The 20635-nt window shown below is 40.6% G+C and overlaps 1 protein-coding gene across 1 annotated transcript; it reads left to right on the forward strand.

Annotated features, from left to right (window-relative positions):
• Positions 1–3080: 3080 nt before the first annotated feature.
• Positions 3081–17973, forward strand: LOC142665426 (keratin, type I cytoskeletal 19-like). Its single transcript, XM_075845119.1, has 8 exons — positions 3081–3590; positions 9533–9615; positions 13094–13250; positions 14661–14822; positions 16039–16164; positions 16778–16998; positions 17550–17590; positions 17818–17973. The coding sequence occupies exons 1-8, from the start codon at positions 3183–3185 to the stop codon at positions 17928–17930; spliced, it is 1311 nt and encodes a 436-aa protein (XP_075701234.1). The 5' UTR covers positions 3081–3182; the 3' UTR covers positions 17931–17973.
• The last annotated feature ends 2662 nt before the right edge of the window (positions 17974–20635 follow it).

The raw sequence follows: 20635 nt of genomic DNA on the forward strand, positions 1-20635 counted from the left end.
TTAGTTATGGAAGCGTTTATTAACAACAGTAACTCAGCCACAAAGTGGCAGACCACATAAAGTTACAGAGCGGGGTCGCCAAGGCGTATAATGCATAAAGGTCGCCAATGCTCTGCTGACTCAAAAACTGTAGAGTACCAAACCTCCTCTGGCATGAACATTGGCACAAAAACTGTGCCGGGGGCTTTATGGCATGGGTTTCCATGGCCAGGCAGCTGCATGCCAGCCTTACATTACCAAGGACAATGCCAAGCGTCAGATGGAGTGGTACAAAGCTGGACTCTGGATCAGGGGAAACGTGTTTTGTGGAGTGATGAATCACCTTCTCTATCTGTCCGTCTGATGGACGAGTCTGAGTTTGGTGAATGCCAGGAGAACGTTACCTGCCTGACTGCATTGTGCAAACTGTAAAGTTTGGTGGAGGAGTTATGAGGATATGAGGTTGTTTTTCAGGGGTCGGCCCCTTAGTTCTAGTAAAGGAAAATCTTAATGCTTCAGCAGACCAAGACATTTTGGACAATTTTGTGCTTCCATCCTTGTGGGAAAAGTTTGGAGTTCGGCTCTTTTATGTTCCAACATGACTGTGCCCCAGTGCACAAGGTCCATAAAGACATGGTTGGTTGGTTAGGTGAGTTTGGTGTAAAAGAACTTGACTGGCCGCACAGAGTCCTGACCTCAACCCCATCCAACTCATTTTGGATGGATGGAGATTGTGAGCCCGGCCCTCTCCTCCAACATTAGTGTCTGACCTCACAAATGCTCTTCTGGAAGAATGAGCAAAAATTCCCACAGACACGCTCCAAAATCTTGTAGAAAGTCTTTCCAGAAGAGTGGAGGCTGTTTTAGCTGCAAAGTGGGGACCACTCCATATTAATGTCTATGGATTTAGAATGGGACATCATAAAAGCTCCTGTAGGTGTGTCCCAATACTTATGTCCATATAGTGTATATTTGAGGTAATAATTTATTAAAACATGACAGCACCAGACTTATTGGGTCAGCTACTCTGACTGGAAAAGCAAGGAATATTCCATAAGCAATGCATTCAAGGTATAGGAAAACCTATATTTTAACCTGAATTGTTCTATGTATAATATGAATAGGGATAATTATAAATACAATGTCAGTGGGGACATGGCATAAAGGGTGCAGAGGTAGCGTGCGCACCCAGGCCCTGGTGTAAGAGGCGGCGCAAAGGCCCCTCTGTCACATAAGATGACACCATTGTTATAATTGGCAAATGGTAGGTGTCACAGATTTTATATTCAGACCATGGGGCTTTAGGTTACACCTCTAAATATTAGGGTCCATGATGTAACGCAAAAATAAACTAGAAAAGGCTGCACTTTATATGACAATTCAATATGGTGATAGTCATCATACATATTCCAATGGGGTCATCTACCATACCTTCCCCTCACCAATGGTAAAGAGTAGTCACATTTACACCACTACCATGGGACCATCTGCAAGTTGCAGCCACTCAAAAAATAATAATCCTTTTGTTTTGTGTAAACAGCTCCCATGTCGACCAATGCTAAACAAGATGGTAGGGGTGTGGTGTAACACATGACTAGGGAATCAAGCTACAAACAGGGTTTCTATGGCGGTTATCACCATGGACACACATAGATCTGCATAGGAGCTGTAGACACATAACTGTAAAACATTTTTAAATGAAGAATATTTGCAAAGTTGCTTCATTTTTTATATCAGATACATCAAGAAAATAAATAATGGCCAAATTCTTAACAGTTTGGCATAGCTTTTGGGGTAACCTCTTTTTACACCGATGCACAGAATTAGTGATCCAGTCTGTACTCCATCGCTTTATAATTATTCTCAATGACTCGTCGGCAGAGGATCACATACAAACAATATACCAACATACTAGAAATAGCTGGGCAACCATCAATCAGTAAGACTGGGTTCACACCAGCATTCGGCTTTATCTTGTACTAGTCGTTCAGAGAGGCAGAACAACGGAAATACCAGGAACACCGGTTCCGTTGTACGACCGACACCACTGGTGGCCGACGTCACCAATTGACTTTAATGAGTTCCGTCCGGTTTCCATCGGGGTATCTGTGGCTTTATCAGAAACAATAGTGCAGCATGCTGCGTTATTGTTTCCGGTATTTTCTGACTCATCTGCGATGGAAGACCTAACTGAGTCTCCAATGCAGATGTGAACTAGGGCTAAGTCTGAGCACAGTTATAGGTTTCCCTTGAACTTGGGGCAAAGATTTAGTTTGCTGCCTGAATCTAATTATCCTGGCCAAGACCTAGTGGCTTGTTGGCGCCTCCCTGGCACCCAGCACCCGGGGGATCCATTAGTACAGTAAATGTAACAAAAATGTAAAGTATAACACTAATGTGAACCTTGTCCTAGATGTGTTAGCACTTCCTTTAGCCTATATGGTAAGAGCATGCCCATAATGAAAGAAACCATCCAGTCATCTTTGCATTGACGTGATCTCTGAATGAAAGATTCCATTGAATATTAAAGGGTTTAGAAAAAAACATGGCGGCTTCCATAGAGTGTGTTTGGTACTAAACCTCAGCCTCATTCACTTGAATGGGACTTAGCTGCAATACCAGAAAGAGTCAACGCACAAGAGTGGTGCTGTTTTTGTAAGATAATAGTCATATTTTTTTATTTAAAAAAAAAAAAACCTTTAAGGAAAATAGGTCATATCATAAGACATACAAACCAAACATAGAAGGTATATAAGAGCTTGTGAGCCATGACCGTTTCCACAGTCATATTGACGTGTATGTTTGTTGAACACATGACAGTATTGCCCGTTGGCTTATTCTGTGTATGAAGCTCGGTCATTGCCCCGGAATTTCCCTTCTGAACAATACATTTTAAGAAATGAATGAAAGACAGGGCCAATGTCGGGCAGGCTACAGGCCGAATCTATGTAACGCAAGTATTGAAGGTTACTTCAGATCTGCAAATGAACCTGAACGTAAGGCATGGGCTTTATAGGACTCAAAGGTTTTATTTGCTCAGCTTATTCATGCCTCTCTTATCAGCCGTGGAGGTATCGTGCGTTTTTATGGAGGAGGAGGAGTTGTAGGTCTTGGATATAAGGAGTTATACACAAAGTCACTGTTTTCCAGTCTTCAGTCATTTCTCAAGTCCATACACACTAGGTGGCAAGTCCAACCTCACCATGTCTTACCAGGTAGCCAACTACAAGCGATCAGGTTCTATAGACAGAAGCCAAACGTTGACTGGCGGAAGCTATGGCAAAGCAGCTTCCACAAGATATGCCGGCAGCGTTTATGGTGGTGCTGGCGGATATGGAACCAAAATCTCAACCAGCTCAGGCTTTGGTGGTTCCTTGGGTAGCAGCTTCCAACTTGCCACCAACAGTGAGGTTCTTCTTGCTGGAAATGAGAAGCAGACGATGCAGAACCTGAACGATCGTCTAGCTACTTACCTGGATAAAGTAAGATCCCTGGAAAACTCCAATGGAGCATTTGAGCTGAGGATCAAGGAGTGGTACAGCAAACACTCCGGCATTGTGGAGGTTGACTATAAAAATTATTACCAAACAATTGAACAGCTGAAGAACCAGGTGAGATATACATTTTACATATAATTCCATTTTTAAAAAATTTAATAATTCTAGAATTTTTTTAAATGATTATTATGGCTCCTGTAATGAAAACATGATCCACCTACCAACCTCTCCAAACATGAACAACAAAAGGTACATAGGGTGTAACAAAGAAAGTCTTTTCATGTCTGTCATGTTGGTTTTGGTATAATGCTGCCAGTAGTTCCTGAGTAAACATTATAAATTATTACTTAAGTAATTTATCACTGCGATCATTGTGAATGCAGCGGAGCTGTCAGGAGTAGAATGAGGTTTAAAATAATACTGTAATTTATAAGGATCTACCCTGGAAAGAAGAGACAGATGGTTTAAAAAAGGCTTTGTCTAAGATTAGAAAGCAGGATTTGCAATTTTTCCAGAAACAGCGCCCCCCATTTTTCATAGGCTATGCCTGGTATTGCAGCTCAGCACCATTCAATTGAATATGACTGAGCTGTAACACCAGGCAAAGCAAACAGACAAGGGTGGCGCTGTTTCTAGAAAAAATGCTGAAAATTTTTTCTCATCTGAGATGAATATATACTGTATACACTGTATACAGAACTGATAATTTTATCACCAAAGTGTTGTTACCATTTATTGCCCACATGACATGTTAGTGGGCAGATCAGATACAATATTGGTGTGTCTATGGCCATGGTTATTGATAATTACTATAGGACTCATCTGGGTGTTAAAATCACCTTACTTAAACATAGACGGGTAACGTTTTGCTCCGTCGTAGTGTAGTAGGAACAAGTCAAAATCAACCGCACCTGTTTAGGAATCTTTATAATGTTTTAGCACTATGAAGTTTTCAATATTTCAAGTCAATGGGATTCACCCTATCCGTCATGGCTCCTGTAATAATGGCAGACATTATGGATAGGATGAATCCCATTGACTTGGGTCAGTTGGGTTTCCTCCAGGTGCCAAATAAGGCAGCAGAATACGTTATTTTGGCGAGCAATGGAAATCAGATGGAACGGACCCTAAAGTCAGTGAAAAATTAGCCTTATATAGGTTCAGTGCCCAAAGAAAAACATATCGATAGACCTGCATACACTACGACTATTTTCCACCCCTGAGAACTGTGAAGTGGTTCTCCATAATGTTCAGGAATTTGTTCGGACATAGTTATAGACAAAAAGGGATGTTTTTCCTCTTTCCTGAAGACCATTGGCAACTACAGGACCTCAAAAAAGTTTATTTTTCCTTCCTCTGGATAAATACTGTGTGACAATGGGTTGAATTAGGTGGACATGTCTTTATTTAACCCTACTACTATCAGGGGTGTAACTACACTTTCCTTTACTGGGGCAAGAATTTTGTTTGCTACACTAGGCCTGTGCTTGTTGACGCCCCCTCAGCTGGTGCCCACATCCAGACACAAGCTGGATACACTCCTGACATTACAAACCTTGTATACTGGACTCTGTACAGTACTTGGCCAAATTATGGGCTCAGATTATGGGCTTGAAAATGTAGATAATGTATGGCTATTTTTTTTAGCCAAAATCCTAGCGGAGGCAAATTACGGTATGACGCGTAGAAATATTAAAAATATCCACCATGTGACATAATTCTTAATACTTGGCATAGAGCTGAATTATAACTAGGGAATATCTTGGAAAAATATTTGGGAATATTTATTTATCAGTCATAAACCTGTTGGCTATGAGCAATAGTTGTTAATCAGAACAGATTAGATGGCAATGGCAGTCACACGCCACACAATCAAAAGCGATGGCGTCGAAAAAGATTACTAATAATATGGGTCATAGAAATGCCCTGGTTGTTTTTGAAATTCCATAGTGTATTACATCACTGTGTTAGAATATGGGTTTATATATATTTTTTAAAGTAGTATTAGATTTATTAGGCGGTACTATACTATGCTAGTATACAAAGAATTTATCCAGAATCATCCATCCCTTTACCAGGTTTTAACATCTATGGCCTATCCATAGGATAGACCAGGGAAGGCCCACAAGATAATTTGGTCCGGCCCGACCTCACTTAGACCACGCTGCTGTCGCGTCATTCGCTACTTGGCTCTGTCCGACCTACTCACTCGCATTTAGGAGCAGGAGAAGGACGGACGGAGCCAAGTATGGCGGCGGATGCATGCCGACCCAAGAATGGACCAGTCCGGTCACCAGATCTAAATCAGTGACGGGAGGTCAGATGACCGGAATGGTCCACTCCAGTCACAGCACGCCCCGACCTCACTCTGACCGCCGCTGCCACCGTGTCATTCACTCCTTGGCACCGTCCGCCCTAAAAAAAAAACTATGAGGGATATTTGCTTGATTATTTTATGCTAACATCAAATCGACTATCCAACCCAACTTCTATCGGCTGATTTCACATCGACTTTAGAATCTATAAATCTCAGGTTTACCTTCAGCATGATCTATAATTTCTCCCTTGGCAACAACGAATGCAAAACATTTTAAACCGTTCGAATATTGAGTCTGTGCATACGCTCACACGAGTGACACCAGGAAGAAGTATATTGATTAAAGTATGACCTGTGTTCCCTGCACACCCAACAGTCACACCCTATTCTTCAATCCTCGGTAACCTTATATGGTCATGAAAGCTGCTGATGATGTCACCTACTTTATATAACTTCCCGTACACACCAATATAAACCTTTGGCCCAGATAAAGTAGTGAGCTCCTTTTTTTAGAGTATTTTAAAATGACTCTTACTTGCTCTTAGCTAGGAACTTTTTAGATATGCCGACTGTGAGACATCGGTCTTCATCTGACCCGTCTAAATTTTTGAATAATCAAATGTATGTTAAATAGATCAACATGGAAACATGACATTTATGACTTGCACTCTATAGATCTATCTACTAAAACCAATCACTAATAAAAACCATAGAATAGCTTTTACCTCACAGTTGAGGATCACTAAGTTTTCTCCATAAAAAGTTACACAAATTTCACATGATTTTATGTAAAAATATATTAAGATGTAGGTACCTTTCTTATTTCAACGAGCCCAGGTTACCTCTAAAGCACTTGGACAACTTTCAAGTTCCCATTCTTTACAATCTCTGTTACAAGGACTGGAAAAGTCATTGATCCCAATAATAATGCTGATTTATAAAGTATTTTAAATCTAAGGGATGTGCTCATGATGGGCATAGGCAATATGGGGGAAGTGGTGGTCTAAGATTCTCCCCTTGACTGCGCTGGCTCCTTATTATAGACATCAGCATAGTCTTGCCCATGCAGTGGGTGGGCACAAATGGTGATGTCATTTACCAATATTTGCCTGTGAACTAAACGAAAAGCACCGAGACTAAGCAAGATTTATTTTTCTATTCTCAAAATTCTCAATTTTTTTAATTTTTTTTGGGGTTTCCAGAATAAATGTCCAGTTTGGGCACGAACAATTCGATAACGAATGTACACCTTTTATCATCATGTTGTTTTCAGGTCCAAATTTCGACGCAGATTTATTTACTATTCTATCTTTATAGTAGTCGGAGCCCTGTCTTTGTGATACTGAGCTCCAAAAACCACTGTATAGCCATATCGGGTATTAAACTATCTAGGCCAGTTTTCTGGTGTAAAAAAGTTGCAATTTGTCCCAAAAATTTATTTTTGTGCAAAAAGTTTGCAACTTTTTTATTTTTCTTCCACCCCTGCAACTTTTCAAAAGTAAAGTTGGGCTAAGTAGAAGGGACGTGGTTATTGCAGCCTGACACATTTACCATAAATTATGCCAAAAACTAGCAAAAATCATAGCGGATATCTACGCCAGCTCGTAGCTGGTGTCGATTTCTCTTCCTTACACCTCTTAATAAATTAGGCACATTTTACATGATCATGTACTCCCGGAAAGGAAAGTTACACCGCATCTTGACTGCATACACAAAGGAATTACTACTTACGTCAATGACGCCAACATGTCTATACATTCCCCGATAACCATAGTATCTTCCCATATAGAATGACATGGTATAGAAGCAGGATTACATGAGTGACACCAGGCCCATGGGGTGGATATACAGCACTTTGATATATGATCAAACATAGTGAAATAACAAGGAAACAGGATTCAAAGAGCGGCTACGATTAAGGGAGGCGACCAGTACTGTGAAAAGATCATTGTGTGAGGAAACCTTTCAGCCGTAGGAGAATCCGAGAAATATTAACGCACCCGTCTACAACTATCCCAGCCCTGACACATATAGCTCAATGGGAAAATAACAAAGCATTATTGTCAGTAGCCGCGCAGCTTTATTTACATTTGGTCCATTGTTAAAGGTTCCACACCGTAATTAGTCGACAAAATATTACACAAATATAATTTATTTTTGGCAATGGTTGTCCTCGTGTTGTCATGACAAGTCCCCACGCTTCCTCATTTACAGGAGTTACTTTCTCTTGTTTAACCAATAAAACAAGTTTTTAATATACAAACTATTCTTGGCAATGTGTTAAGACGCTACTTATTGGCAGAAATCCTGGCCTCAAATAAATGTAATTATTCTCAAAGAAATATAATTGGTTTAGTCTGCAGACGCACAATTATAAATAAAGAATACATTGTTGGTTTTGTTTGTGTTGCTATTATCTTGTAAATGGGTTGTACAAGATTAGAAAAATATTTTTTTCCAAAACAGCGCCACTCTTGTTCATAGGCTGTGTCTGGTATTGCAGCTCAGCCCCATTCTAATGAACATGCAATAAAAGATACAGCGCATAGACAAGAGTGGCGCTGTTTGTAGAAATAAAGCAAAGTTGTGTTTTTTTAATATTGTACAATCCCTATAAATTGTTGATCTTGGTCAGGGCAGGTTACAGATGTACATGGACCCTTGGGGTGAAAATGGTGGGTCCCCTGTCTACCCTAGCTTCCACTTGACAATTGTAGAGCATCTTTAACCAGATCTCTTTTGAGGTACCTAAGCCTAGGGTCGGACAGGCCCACCAGAGCACCAGAGTGATTCACTAATAACCTATTAGATCTTATCGACCATATGTCTTATGTGTACAATCATAACAACAAGTGGATGTGCACATATTCTGTAGAGATGGTGGGTGGGCTATTAGAATCATTCCCTCTGGTAGGCCTAAGGAACCCCATTCTTATGCGGCCTAAGCCCAATGGACCCTGGCATCTGCCCAGGTTTGCTTGGTGCTCACGCCAGCTCTGATCCTGGTGGTGATATTGACTTTAACCCCCAAAAAACTGCATCAAAGGCATCTCATCCAGCCAACCAGCAACCTGCTCTTTACTGCCAAACAGCGGTCTACAGAAGGGTGTCTGATTTTGCTCATATAAGATAGTTTTCTTCCTTCTGGAGGAGAGCTAATTTGCATACCTTTTTCCCCATAGAGCATTGCCTGTAAGTAAGTCTCCATCCAACAGCTAGGTCTCCTCAAGGAGAACCAATATCCCCATAAATTACAGTCAATCGCTGGAGCTTTCTGAAGCCGCAGCACGCTATACATTTTATCTGCAGTGACGATGCAGTGAAAATGTAGAATTATTTGGCACCTATTGAAATGAATGGCCGACCTTGTAATATATGAACAGGTTGGGTCCACCAGAGAGCCAGATCTTTCCATTATGGCTCATAGAGGGAGGTCCCAAGTGGTAGACCACCCCTGTATGATGTCCTGATGCTGTAATAGGGCATGAGACAACCCATTTGATAGACATCAGAGCAGGGTATCCCCTTAAATCCACAAGGATTAGTTACATGACTTGAGAGAACTATATATAACATTATCAGGCTTCTTATGGGTAAACTGACTCATTGTTTCTCATTACATTATTGAAGGTTGTCATTATCGTTGTTGTCTCTGACAAAACCTACGTTTCTCCAAAGTAATGAAATAAGAAAGAGTGTTTTAGTTACAAGAAAATGAATGTGTATTGTATTCTTCCAGATACTGAATGCTACCATGGACAATACCCAAATTCTGTTGCAGATAGACAATGCTAGATTGGCAGCTGATGACTTCAGACTCAAGTAAGCACATTTTCTTCATTTATCATCCTATTGTATCTAGATACAGCTTAAAGGACCTTTCCAGTTTTATGTAAATAAAGCTTAAAGGGGTATTCCATTCTTAGGCCTTTATCACTCCCCTAAGTCTGTAGACGTTATGGAAACATCTGAGGTGGGACCCTCACAAATCAGACATTTATGGCACATCCTATAGAAATGTCACATATATCTAAGATGGAAAAAAAATCCTTTATCGATTGTATAGGGAAAGTTCTTTAACTTTCCAAAATATTTTCAATCTAAATCCAAACCATCTTCAAGATCTCTTCTTGTTGTCAGTAAATGGAAACATTCTTGTGTTGTTAGTTGGCTGAAAGCCCATTCTTATAATTTCCAGTTGACTTAAAGTGTAGCTAAACGTTTGACAAACTTCTGACGTGTCATAGTGACACGTCAGAAGTTTGTATTGGTGGGGGTTCGAGCACTGAGACCCCCACCAATCGCTAGAACGAAGCAGCTGAAGGGCTCGAGTGAACGCTGAGCCGCTTTGTTTCTATACGGCTTTTTCCGGAAAGCCGATGTATCGGAGTAGGGCTCATAGACTTTCTATTGAGTCCGTACACCCATACATTTATTTCCGGAAAAAGCCGAACAGACACGAAGCGGCTGAGCGCTCACACGAGCGCTTCAGCTGCTTCGTTCTAGTGATTGGTGGGGGTCTCAGTGTTGGTTATTCCCATGTCATAAAGTGATGGCATATCCTTAGGATCCAGATCCCTGCACAGGTGGAGACTTTGAAAGGGATGTACACCTAAACCAGTGCTGCAGCCTCTTCATTCTCAGGATCGTTGGGGGTCTTTGCGGTCGGACCTCCGAAGATCAGAATGTGATGTCATATCCTAGCAATATGACATCACTTTATGAGATGGGAAAACTACTGTAACCTACAATCTAAAAACAAAAATACTTACCAACTTACCACCACTGGATGCAACTTTCCAACTTTCCATAGGAGCTGCAACCAAATGCCTTGTTATTGCTTTAAGCTATTATTCAAGGTCTGTCTATTACATACTTAGCTGCTGCCATCATTTGATAACTGGAACCCGTAGCCCATGTATACTGCACAGGCACGTGGATGAAACCTATGCAATGGAACGCGGAATCTCTACGGGTCCCTATCAGAGCCGTGGGCACTCGGCATGACACCTTAACCCCTTCCCAACGTCCGCTTTGTATATATACGGTACCAATAAAAACTACAGCTTGCCCCGCAGAAAAAGCCCCCATACCGCTCAAGCAACAGAAAAATAAAAAAGTTATGACTAAGAATGCGATGGCACAAAACAAATGTTATTTTTAGCAAATAGTTTTTTCCTTGTAAAAGTGGTAATATATTTAAAAAAACAAACTGATAAATTTGGTATTTCCGTAATAATTTTAACAGCCAAATAAAGTTAACATGTTGTTTTTACCACACGGCGTACACCGTAAACACGTAATCCAAAAAGCAATAGAGGAATCACTGGTTTTTTTCCCAATCCACACCACAAAGACATTTTTTCCATTTTCCCAGTACATTATGTGGCTCAGTAAATGGTGCCGTGAAAAACTACAACTCATCCTGAACAGAAAAATCTAAAAAGTAATGGCTTTTGGGAGGTCGGGGAGGAAAAAGCAAAAATGAAAAACGGAAAAATGTCTGCAGAGGGAATAAGGAGGGAGCGTAAACGCTTGTTGGAAAATGTGCAATATTAGGAGGACAAATCTGGTACCATTTAATAGACTATAGCCTGGACTACAAGTACTATCCATACTACAGAACGAGTAGTAATTACATGGAACTAAAAATAATTGCAAAAACATAACCCGAACGTGTCGTAAATAAATGATGAGAAGTCGATTTTCCAACAAACGGCTACAACTGACACAACAAAGGTCGGATTATATTACAGCCGCCACGTGAAGTTCCAGCTCACTTCATGTCACCGGTTAAAGTCCCAGTCAGTCCCTGCCCCATGAAGCATGCAATCTAATCTTCAGAAATAAAGGAAAACACCTAGAAAGTACTCAAGTCAATCAGCCGATGGTGTGGCTTGTATTACGCTGTAGTAGCAGAACCAGTGACCACTTTGCATCATAGGGCAAAACGTTAGTGTGCCCATAAACGCAGCAGCAGCCAAAAATGTGGCCGAGAACCACACAGCAAATCCGCACATGGATTCACTGTAAATTAGCACAGTCTTGCGATCCGTTTTTTGAGCTGCGCGGCATATACAAGTGAAGCGCATGATATTAAATTCACATAGTTTTTCTTTGCGGTTCTCAGTTGCGTGGCGCAGTACCGAAGCATGGTTTCTGCGTATATGGGCACCCTAATAGAATTAAAATATATCTCTTAAAAGGTCTACGTAATTATTTTCTGTTGGTGGGAACTTTCCAGCAATCTCATTGGCTATTGGGGGTAAAATCATTGTCTTCTTTAAAGCACAAACAAACATGAGACGAGGAGTGACTACAAAGACCTCACAATCTAGTAGAATGGGCCTTAAAGGGGAGTTCCACTTTTCATAAATACATGATCCAAGAGTGATCATCTTTGCTGCCCAACCTTTATAATCAACATAGTGCCTAAATTTAGTCCCTAAGTGCTGAGGAGGGGGCTGTATTTGCTTCGATAAAGCTTCCATGATACATTGTAATCTCCTATGGTAAATCTGTATTGTTAACGCACCTTGATAATTCTGACCGTGTACATGAATAATGGAGCATGAAGAACTTCTGTCTCTTACTGCTGACTAGAGAACCACATGTATTGAGCTATGAGTTTGTAAGTTCTCCACATAGTTGAAAGCTGTAGAGATGGTTGTAGCATCTAAACATGAACAGTGCCACATCTGTCCACATGTTGAGTGTGGTATTGCAGCTTATCTCCATTAATTTTCTGATCGCTGGGGGTCCCACTGCTAAGTCCCCCACCAATCAAATGAACGGGGGTCCCAAACTCTTAAAACCTCCTCCCTGCAAACCCCGGTAGTGAGGAGGAGCTTGAATGGAGCGATGGTCAAGCATCCATTCACTGTCTGTAAGAATGATGGAAACAGCGGAACACTGTATTCGGCTGTTTCCGTCATTCACATAGAATTTGAGTGGAGTGGCCGCGCGCATGCTCGACCGCTGCTCTTTTCAATGTCCTCTTGACTGCAGTCGAGCAGTGAGGAGGATCTGAGGGTTTGGGACCCCCATTCTCATGATTGTATGGGGCCCCCAACGATCAGAAAATTATCACCTATTCTGTGGGTGGGTTAAAATGTATGCTTTTGGGAATACCCCTTTAAGGTAAATGGGCTGAGCTGCAATACCACACACAACCTGTGGTTTGGTGTGGCACTGTTTTTAAAGGAAATTAATTAATTAGTATGAAATTAGCAAAAGTGTGATGATAATAAGGACTTTGTTTAACCCATGAATGTCGTATATATCTGTCAATGTATTGTAGGTTTGAAACTGAGCAGTCTCTGAGATTTGGGGTGGAAAAAGACATTATGGGACTGCGTAAAGTTATTGATGACCTCAGTTTGACCAGAGCTGACCTTGAGTATCAAATTGAGTCCTTACAAGAAGAACTTGGGTACCTCAAGAAGAACCATGAAGAAGTGAGTTTGTTTTACAAGGATGCTATTGTTAAAACTGTGTATAATTAACTTTACTTACCAATTCCTATCACATAATGCAGCCAGCCGTCGGCTAAACCAATATATTTCCCTGACTATGTACTGCAGTTAAAGTAAAAGGGTTTTCCTTTTCCTTTTTCTTGTTATATTTCATAAAGCGTAACCATTATGTAATACATTTTGCAACTTTTTAATATACATTTTTTTAATTATCCACCATTTTCAGAACATCTACTTGCTGTCAGTGAATGGAAACGGTGTCATAACTTAAAGCTTGGCGTTCATAGTGTACCAGTACTCCCTTGTGAAATGAGCCATGCCCCTAAGTAAGTTGGACATGACCTGGACAGGTTTTCGTGTTAGGGTATGTTCACACGTAGTCAACAAAAACGTCTGAAAATCCAGAGCTGATTTCAAGGGAAAACAGACCCTGCTTTTCAGAGGTTTTTTTACCAACTCGCATTTTTCGCGGCGTTTTTCGCGCCGTTTTCGCGGCGTTTTTTACGTCCGTTTTTGGAGCTGTTTTCATTGGAGTCTATGAGAAAACAGCTCCAAAAACGTCCAAAGAAGTGTCCTGCACTTCTTTTGACGAGGCTGTATTTTTACGCGTCGTCGTTTGACAGCTGTCAAACGACGACGCGTAAATAACAGGTTGTCTGCACAGTACGTCGGCAAACCCATTCAAATGAATGGGCAGATGTTTGCCGACGTATTGGAGCCGTATTTTCAGACATAAAACGAGGCATAATACGCCTCGTATACGTCTGAAATTTGGCCGTGTGAACATACCCTTAGTTGGACATGATCTGGACAGGTTTTCAGCTTCTGAATATAAAAAGAAAATATTAATGTTTCCATTCACTCACAGCAAGCAGATATTCTGAAAATGGTGAGTGGTTGAACAGTTGAAAATATTTTAAAAATGATAAAGAATTTAAACAAAGAATATGAGAACGTTTCAGAACTTTTCATTAACTAATGAGTAGACTTTACTTAAAAAACTTAGCCAAGGGTTGAAGTGAAACCACCCTGGGCACCTTACTTTCCTGGGCATGTGGGATATCACTGCACTGTGTAGTGCCACAATTCGTGGCAGACTGACCAATTGATTGTCAAAAGTAGTCATTGAATTGGAAAGTTTCCCACTCCACGAACAGCTTCAGGTAGCGGTCAACTATTGGGCACAGGTGTTTACATGGGCACTAGGGGCACTCATAGGACCTTTCAGCTACCAGTTGTTTAGGCATTGCCTAGATTCCCAAAAGCTCAGACCATAACCTTCATATATAACCTTAAGTAGTCATAACAGAATCTACATAGAAGTTTCTTGGTGGATTTACATAATCTTAAGTAAGAGGTGTCATGTCAGATAACTTTTTTCTCTCTATAAAGGAGGTTGGTGTTATTCGCCAGCAAGTTGGTGGAACAGTGAACGTAGAGATGGACGCAGCTCCTGCGGTGGATCTGTCCAAGATATTGGATGACATGCGGGTCCAATGTGAAAGCGTAGTGGAAAAGATAAGGAAAGAAGCAAAGGATCATTACGAAACCCAGGTAGGTTTGTATATACTGTATATATCTTTTTTAACATTGTTAATAGGAGTGAACATGACTGTCCAACTCAATAAGTCCCAATTACTTCAAGAAGAATTAAGAGTAATACATTCAGGGTTGGAGTGGTCCACTGAAGAACCGGAGGATCCTTCAGTAGACCCAGATCCTATGAAGTCCATAGACAACTTCAAGGAGTCCATAGACACCTTCAAGGAGTCCACAGACACCTTCAAGGAGTCCACAGACAACTTCAAGGAGTCCATATACAACTTCAAGGAGTCCATATACAACTTCAAGGAGTCCATAGACAACTTCAAGGAGTCCATAGACAACTTCAAGGAGTCCATAGACAACTTCAAGGAGTCCATAGACAACTTCAAGGAGTCCATAGACCGCTTCAAGGAGTCCATAGACCGCTTCAAGAAGTCCATAGACAACTTCAAGGAGTCTATAGACAACTTCAAGAAGTCCATAGACAACTTTAAGGAGTCCATAGACAACTTCAAGGAGTCCATAGACAACTTCAAGGAGTCCATAGACAACTTCAAGGAGTCCATAGACAACTTCAAGGAGTCCATAGACCGCTTCAAGGAGTCCATAGACCGCTTCAAGGAGTCCATAGACAACTTCAAGGAGTCCATAGACAACTTCAAGAAGTCCATAGACAACTTCAAGGGCAAATCACTGATGGGAGGTCGACCTCATTTCCAGTCTGATATAAGCTAGTGATCTCAATGTACCCAGTCCACCTCCTAGCTCATGACAACCCCTATAGGCGTTAGTAGTTATCAAACTTGGAAATCCTGTATTAGCTAAATAGAAAATAAATCACATAATATTGAGTCTTCTCACAAGGCAATGATAATAATATTTTTTTGAATTTTTTTATATTTTATTTTTAGACCAAATGCTTAGAATTTATGTTCTCTCCTATTTACATTCCACATTTGTCACACTAGTCTATACTATGATAAAACTTCTAGTTCATTTCTAGATTTTCCGGTAAAAACAACTAAACTCATGTGACTAACCCGGTCCCAAAGCCTTCAGTAGCGGCCGCTCGTCCACAGTACACTCTGTATAAAGAAGGCTCAAAGTCAACATCTGAATATAGAAAATAATTATGTTTCCTATCAAATTCATCCAGGAGGAGTTATTGAGAAATATACTTTTTCTTCTCTTATGTGCATTGTTGTTTTTTTTGTGGTTTTTTTAGGTAGAAACTATACATGTGCAGATAGGAAGCAGTACGACTGAGCTGGAGAACGCCAGGGTCACAATTACAGAGTTACAACGCAGTGTACAAGGTCTGGAAATCGAGCTTCAAGCAGAACTGAGCAAGGTATGGGTGGCATCCTTACGATTCTTTGTAGCTCCAATATCTGGAAATAGGATTTTATGGCCATACGCATGGTTTCGTCAGAAAACCTAGCCGGCCAAATATAGCCATATTCTATGACCAGTGAAGCATTTAAGGTAATGTTAATATTCGAGACTATATGGGATTGGAACCTAATGTCTTCCAGAGTCCGTCTTAGGCTACAACTACATGTCTTCTTCCATATGTATGGTACCAAATGTAGGAGATAAGCTTGACTTGGGTCATAATGTCCTATAAAAATATAATTGTATGGGGTGTCCATGTGTTCCACTGCATAGTCAACTACATCCTTTGGAGGCCCCCATGTCACTGACCTTGGATCACATAGATTGTACACCTCAATCCTTACTCCTTCCTGTATATTGTCAGTACTGATCCGAGTATTGAAAATGTATCCAACATTGAGATTCAATTAATTCATTGTGGTCACATATAAACAGTTTTCAGGACACCTTCGTCTCCACTTGGTAGAACTTGATGGACATATACCTTTTTTCAACCATACTGTGTAACTAAGTCTGGACGGTTGAAAAAAATGGAACTCTTACTTGTATGTTCAAATTTCCTTCCACAGAAAAATGCTATAAGTGCCACACTTGAAAATATCAATGCCCAATATTCTGCTAGGCTGGCTCAGATACAGGGATCAATCAGAAATATTGAAGCTCACTTGCTACAGATCCGGACAGACATAGGACGCCAGTCTCAAGAATATGAGCTTCTCCTGAATATCAAGATCCGTCTGGAAATGGAAATAGCCACTTACCGTCGCCTGCTTGAGGGGGAGGATACTAAGTAAGATATGGTTTGGGGTATCAAACACTTTTGATGACTGGGGGCACTTAATATTGTACAAAGATATATAATGTTAGATTACTTTTCAATCATCACGTGGTCACAGGTCTGGAGCTTTCCAGAAGACATAATTTTCTCATGATATCTTGAATTTTCCACTTATTTTAAAATTGGTGTGTGTTGTTCAAGGCTGGCTTTTGACTTGGTCCAGATATAGGGAAGTTCCTATAGGGGGTGCAGAGGTAGCAGTCACACCCGGGCCCAGGTGCCTGAGGGGGCCCAAATTACCCTTTACGCCATAAGTAGACACCAGTAATATGAATGTCAAACAGTAGATGACGGGTCATGCTACAGATTTTCAATTGGGGTCCAGAAAATTCAAGTTACGCCTCTGTCTAGATAAATTGGGCTTTATAAGTATGAAATGTTGAACTCAATGTAGATGCCCATTGATGGACTGTTATGCCAGTCCTGATATCTCTTGCTCACTACAAAAGTACATCTAAGAAACATTAATAATAATACATGTATTTTTTATATTTCTCATTTAGCTTCACCATACAGACAGTGGAGGAAGAAGATAAGCTGAGAGGTAATATTACCAATAGTTGTACTGAGAACTCTGGGTCCCCTATTTTTGCTTAGAACCAGGGTTCCCAAAACCCTCCCTGCAGTCCTAGGCTCAAACACTATGTGCTCCTGGGCCTTAAATTCTTATAATATTTAATATATATTTACTAGCCTAAGGCACAGCTTTAAATGTAACTTTTAGGTATTCAGAATTTATATATTTACCATGACCTATTTTTCTCCTTCTAGAACTAAACAGAAGCCGAAAAATAAAGACTATTGTAGAAGAAGTGGTTGATGGAAAGGTGGTGGCCACTCAAGTTAAGGAGGTCGAGGAGCGGCTGCCAAGTATAAGGGCATAAGAAAATGAATCTTGAAGTCTTGACCTGTTGAGGATTTCTAATAAAAAGCTAAATACAATTTGTCGAAAGTCATTTTTTTCTTTAGAAAAATTGGCCTAACATAGTTCTTAAAGGGAAGGTGTCATTAAATTTTTATTTTTTTTTATCATACTGCTTTTCGTATGATATGAACATAAATTTTATTTATTTGTGTTCTTGTGTTCTACTTTTTACTTTTTTCTTACTTTTACTTCTCAAATGGGGGCTGCCATTTTTTTAAATCTCTGTAAGTGTTGATTAACGACACATACAGAGATTGAATACGGCACATACATCCCCATAGAGAATGCGAACGGGAGCCGTTCCATTCTCTGCAGCGTACGCCATCTGTGTGGGAATGGCGCATGCACAGACCAAAATGAAGCTCATTAGTAGAGCGAAATCCGGCGCCATTTTCAAGTGGACCGGACGCCGCTGTCGAACAGTAAGATGAGTACTTCTGGCCACGGCTTCCGGCTATATGTTCAAGGAAGCGAAGACGCAAGCAATAGGAGCGGAGGCGGCAGCGGCGGCAGGAGCAGGTAATTTATGTTTGTGTATGTGATGTGTGTATTATGTTCGTGTTATACTGTCTGCTGAGCTCTGTATCTAATCCTCCTATACTGTGCAGTCGCTCAGAAAATGGCGACACACAATGTAAGAGGTTTGAAGATTAAAAAAAAAATTCTAGCGACACATTCCCTTTAATTCCTTACATATCCACAATTTGGATCGTGAATATGATGTAAAACCACTGGACAATAGTCCACTAAACTACAATTTATTTATTTTTTCATTTATATTGATAGTGCATTCTAGTAAATAGCATAGAGTTGCAGTACCAGACACAGTCACGCATATGGATCTTGCTGTCGGGCACTGCCATGAAGGTGCTGCAGCACGTTGGTGAGCACCACTGCCCTTCGTCCTGGGATCCCCACTGATCACAGATTGATTACCTATCCTAAGCAATGGCCATCAATGGAAAATTCTGGAAAACCTGATCTGAACACGAGGGTCTTGGGTGCAGAATCACTTAACACACACTACTGAAATAGTCACACTTGGGCATCAAGTCAGCTTTACCCTGAGCTCCAATATAATTTCTGCCATTACTAGTAGCAAGGAATGTCCTCAGTGCTTCCTTCTTTTACTTTCATGCTCTACATTTAGGACTGGAGGCAGGCGTAGACACTGGCTTTGACTGTGTGGGCCTAGCTGAAGATGGCTGGCATGATGCAAGTCATGTGATGTGGCGCCCCTTTTATCGGTCCCAGTTCAGTAGAAGGGAATGGCTTTGGACAATCCTTTTTATCCCAAGCGACTAGCTGTAATCTGGTAACCCAGCAGTAAGTATTTAATTCCTCTGCAGCGCCACCCCATGGGACAAGAAACATTACACAGTGCCCACTGAAATTACATGCAGGGTCCTCCGGAGTGATAAATGCTCTTAGTAACTACTACCCGCTCTGGCTAATAGATGAGGCTCCTGAACAGGCGAAAACCTTTCATTCAAGGATGTACGTATCATAGAGGCAAACCATGTGACTATTGAGATAGGCTCAGGCCTGGTTAGTCCCATGCAACAAAGTGGTGAGAATGGTTTAGGACCCCCCTCCAGAGGGACTGCATTGTAAGTAAACACGAGTGTAGGGAATAGGCCCAAGGCTCATGTAATGTGACATAGAATGGGAAAAAAATCCAAGCACCATAACTGGGGCCCATGATTCATCTTTGCTATGGGGCCCCTCTCTTCTATGTAATACTGCTTCTATTAACCCAGATTTACCCAATGTGGATAATATTTGAATTGGGTTTTGTAACCCGGACAACCCCTTTAATTCTTAATTTCATTCATTAAAAAATACACTCAAGCCTTAAATGGTTGCTAACTTTTCAACAAACATTGAATCAATAGTACAAGTGAATAGAAGAAACTATGTAATATATCTTTTTAGAGAAAAATGCCTCTATCTCCACTTATGTGGCTCCTCCCCCTCCTAAATGTTCACTCACTCTGAATTCACAGCTTTTTGCATCTCCTCAAGACACGACAGATCATCAGCTCAGAGGGAGATCAGGTAACAGCTTCTTATAGAATACCATGGAGAGGGTTGGGGGAGGAAGGAGCAGGAACAAAGTGAGAGAGAGAGGCAGAGAAACACAGATATGCTGCTGCAGCTTCTAATAAGTGTTACATCTCACCTCAGTGCAGGATTCACAGCTACACTACTCATTACTGATGTATAATCTCCTCCATGCTGCTGCAGCTTTTATATATATATATATATATATATATATATATATATATATATATAGATAGATAGATAGATAGATAGATAGATAGATAGATAGATAGATAGATAGATAGATAGATAGATAGATAGATAGATAGATAGATAGATAGAGATAGGAGAGCAGGATTCTCCTCTTCTCTGTTTGCAGTGTATAGAAGTCATGATGGCCATCAGAGAAAACTGAGAATGAGAAAGAGCCTGCAGAGGGGAAAAACCGCTAAATAATGCAGAATACAAGTCATATAATGGCCAGAAATAGTATTATTCTTCCTGTGCAGACATATGACAGCTTATTCTGAAAAGTCAACTGAAAGGTTAGGTAATTTCAACAAACGTTTAGGTTAGTGAAATTGGTTAATATGTCAGCAATTACAAGTTGTGCATTGTGTA

The sequence above is a fragment of the Rhinoderma darwinii genome, chromosome 13 (genome assembly GCF_050947455.1).
Source record: "Rhinoderma darwinii isolate aRhiDar2 chromosome 13, aRhiDar2.hap1, whole genome shotgun sequence".
Taxonomy (NCBI): Eukaryota; Metazoa; Chordata; class Amphibia; order Anura; family Rhinodermatidae; genus Rhinoderma; species Rhinoderma darwinii.

Coding starts and splice junctions, on each gene's coding strand:
- LOC142665426 (XM_075845119.1), top strand. CDS start 3,183: ATGTCTTACCAGGTAGCCAACTACAAGCGATCAGGTTCTATAGACAGA. Junction 14,823..16,038: donor AGGATCATTACGAAACCCAG/GTAGGTTTGTAT, acceptor TGGTTTTTTTAG/GTAGAAACTATACATGTGCA. Junction 17,591..17,817: donor GGAAGAAGATAAGCTGAGAG/GTAATATTACCA, acceptor TTCTCCTTCTAG/AACTAAACAGAAGCCGAAAA.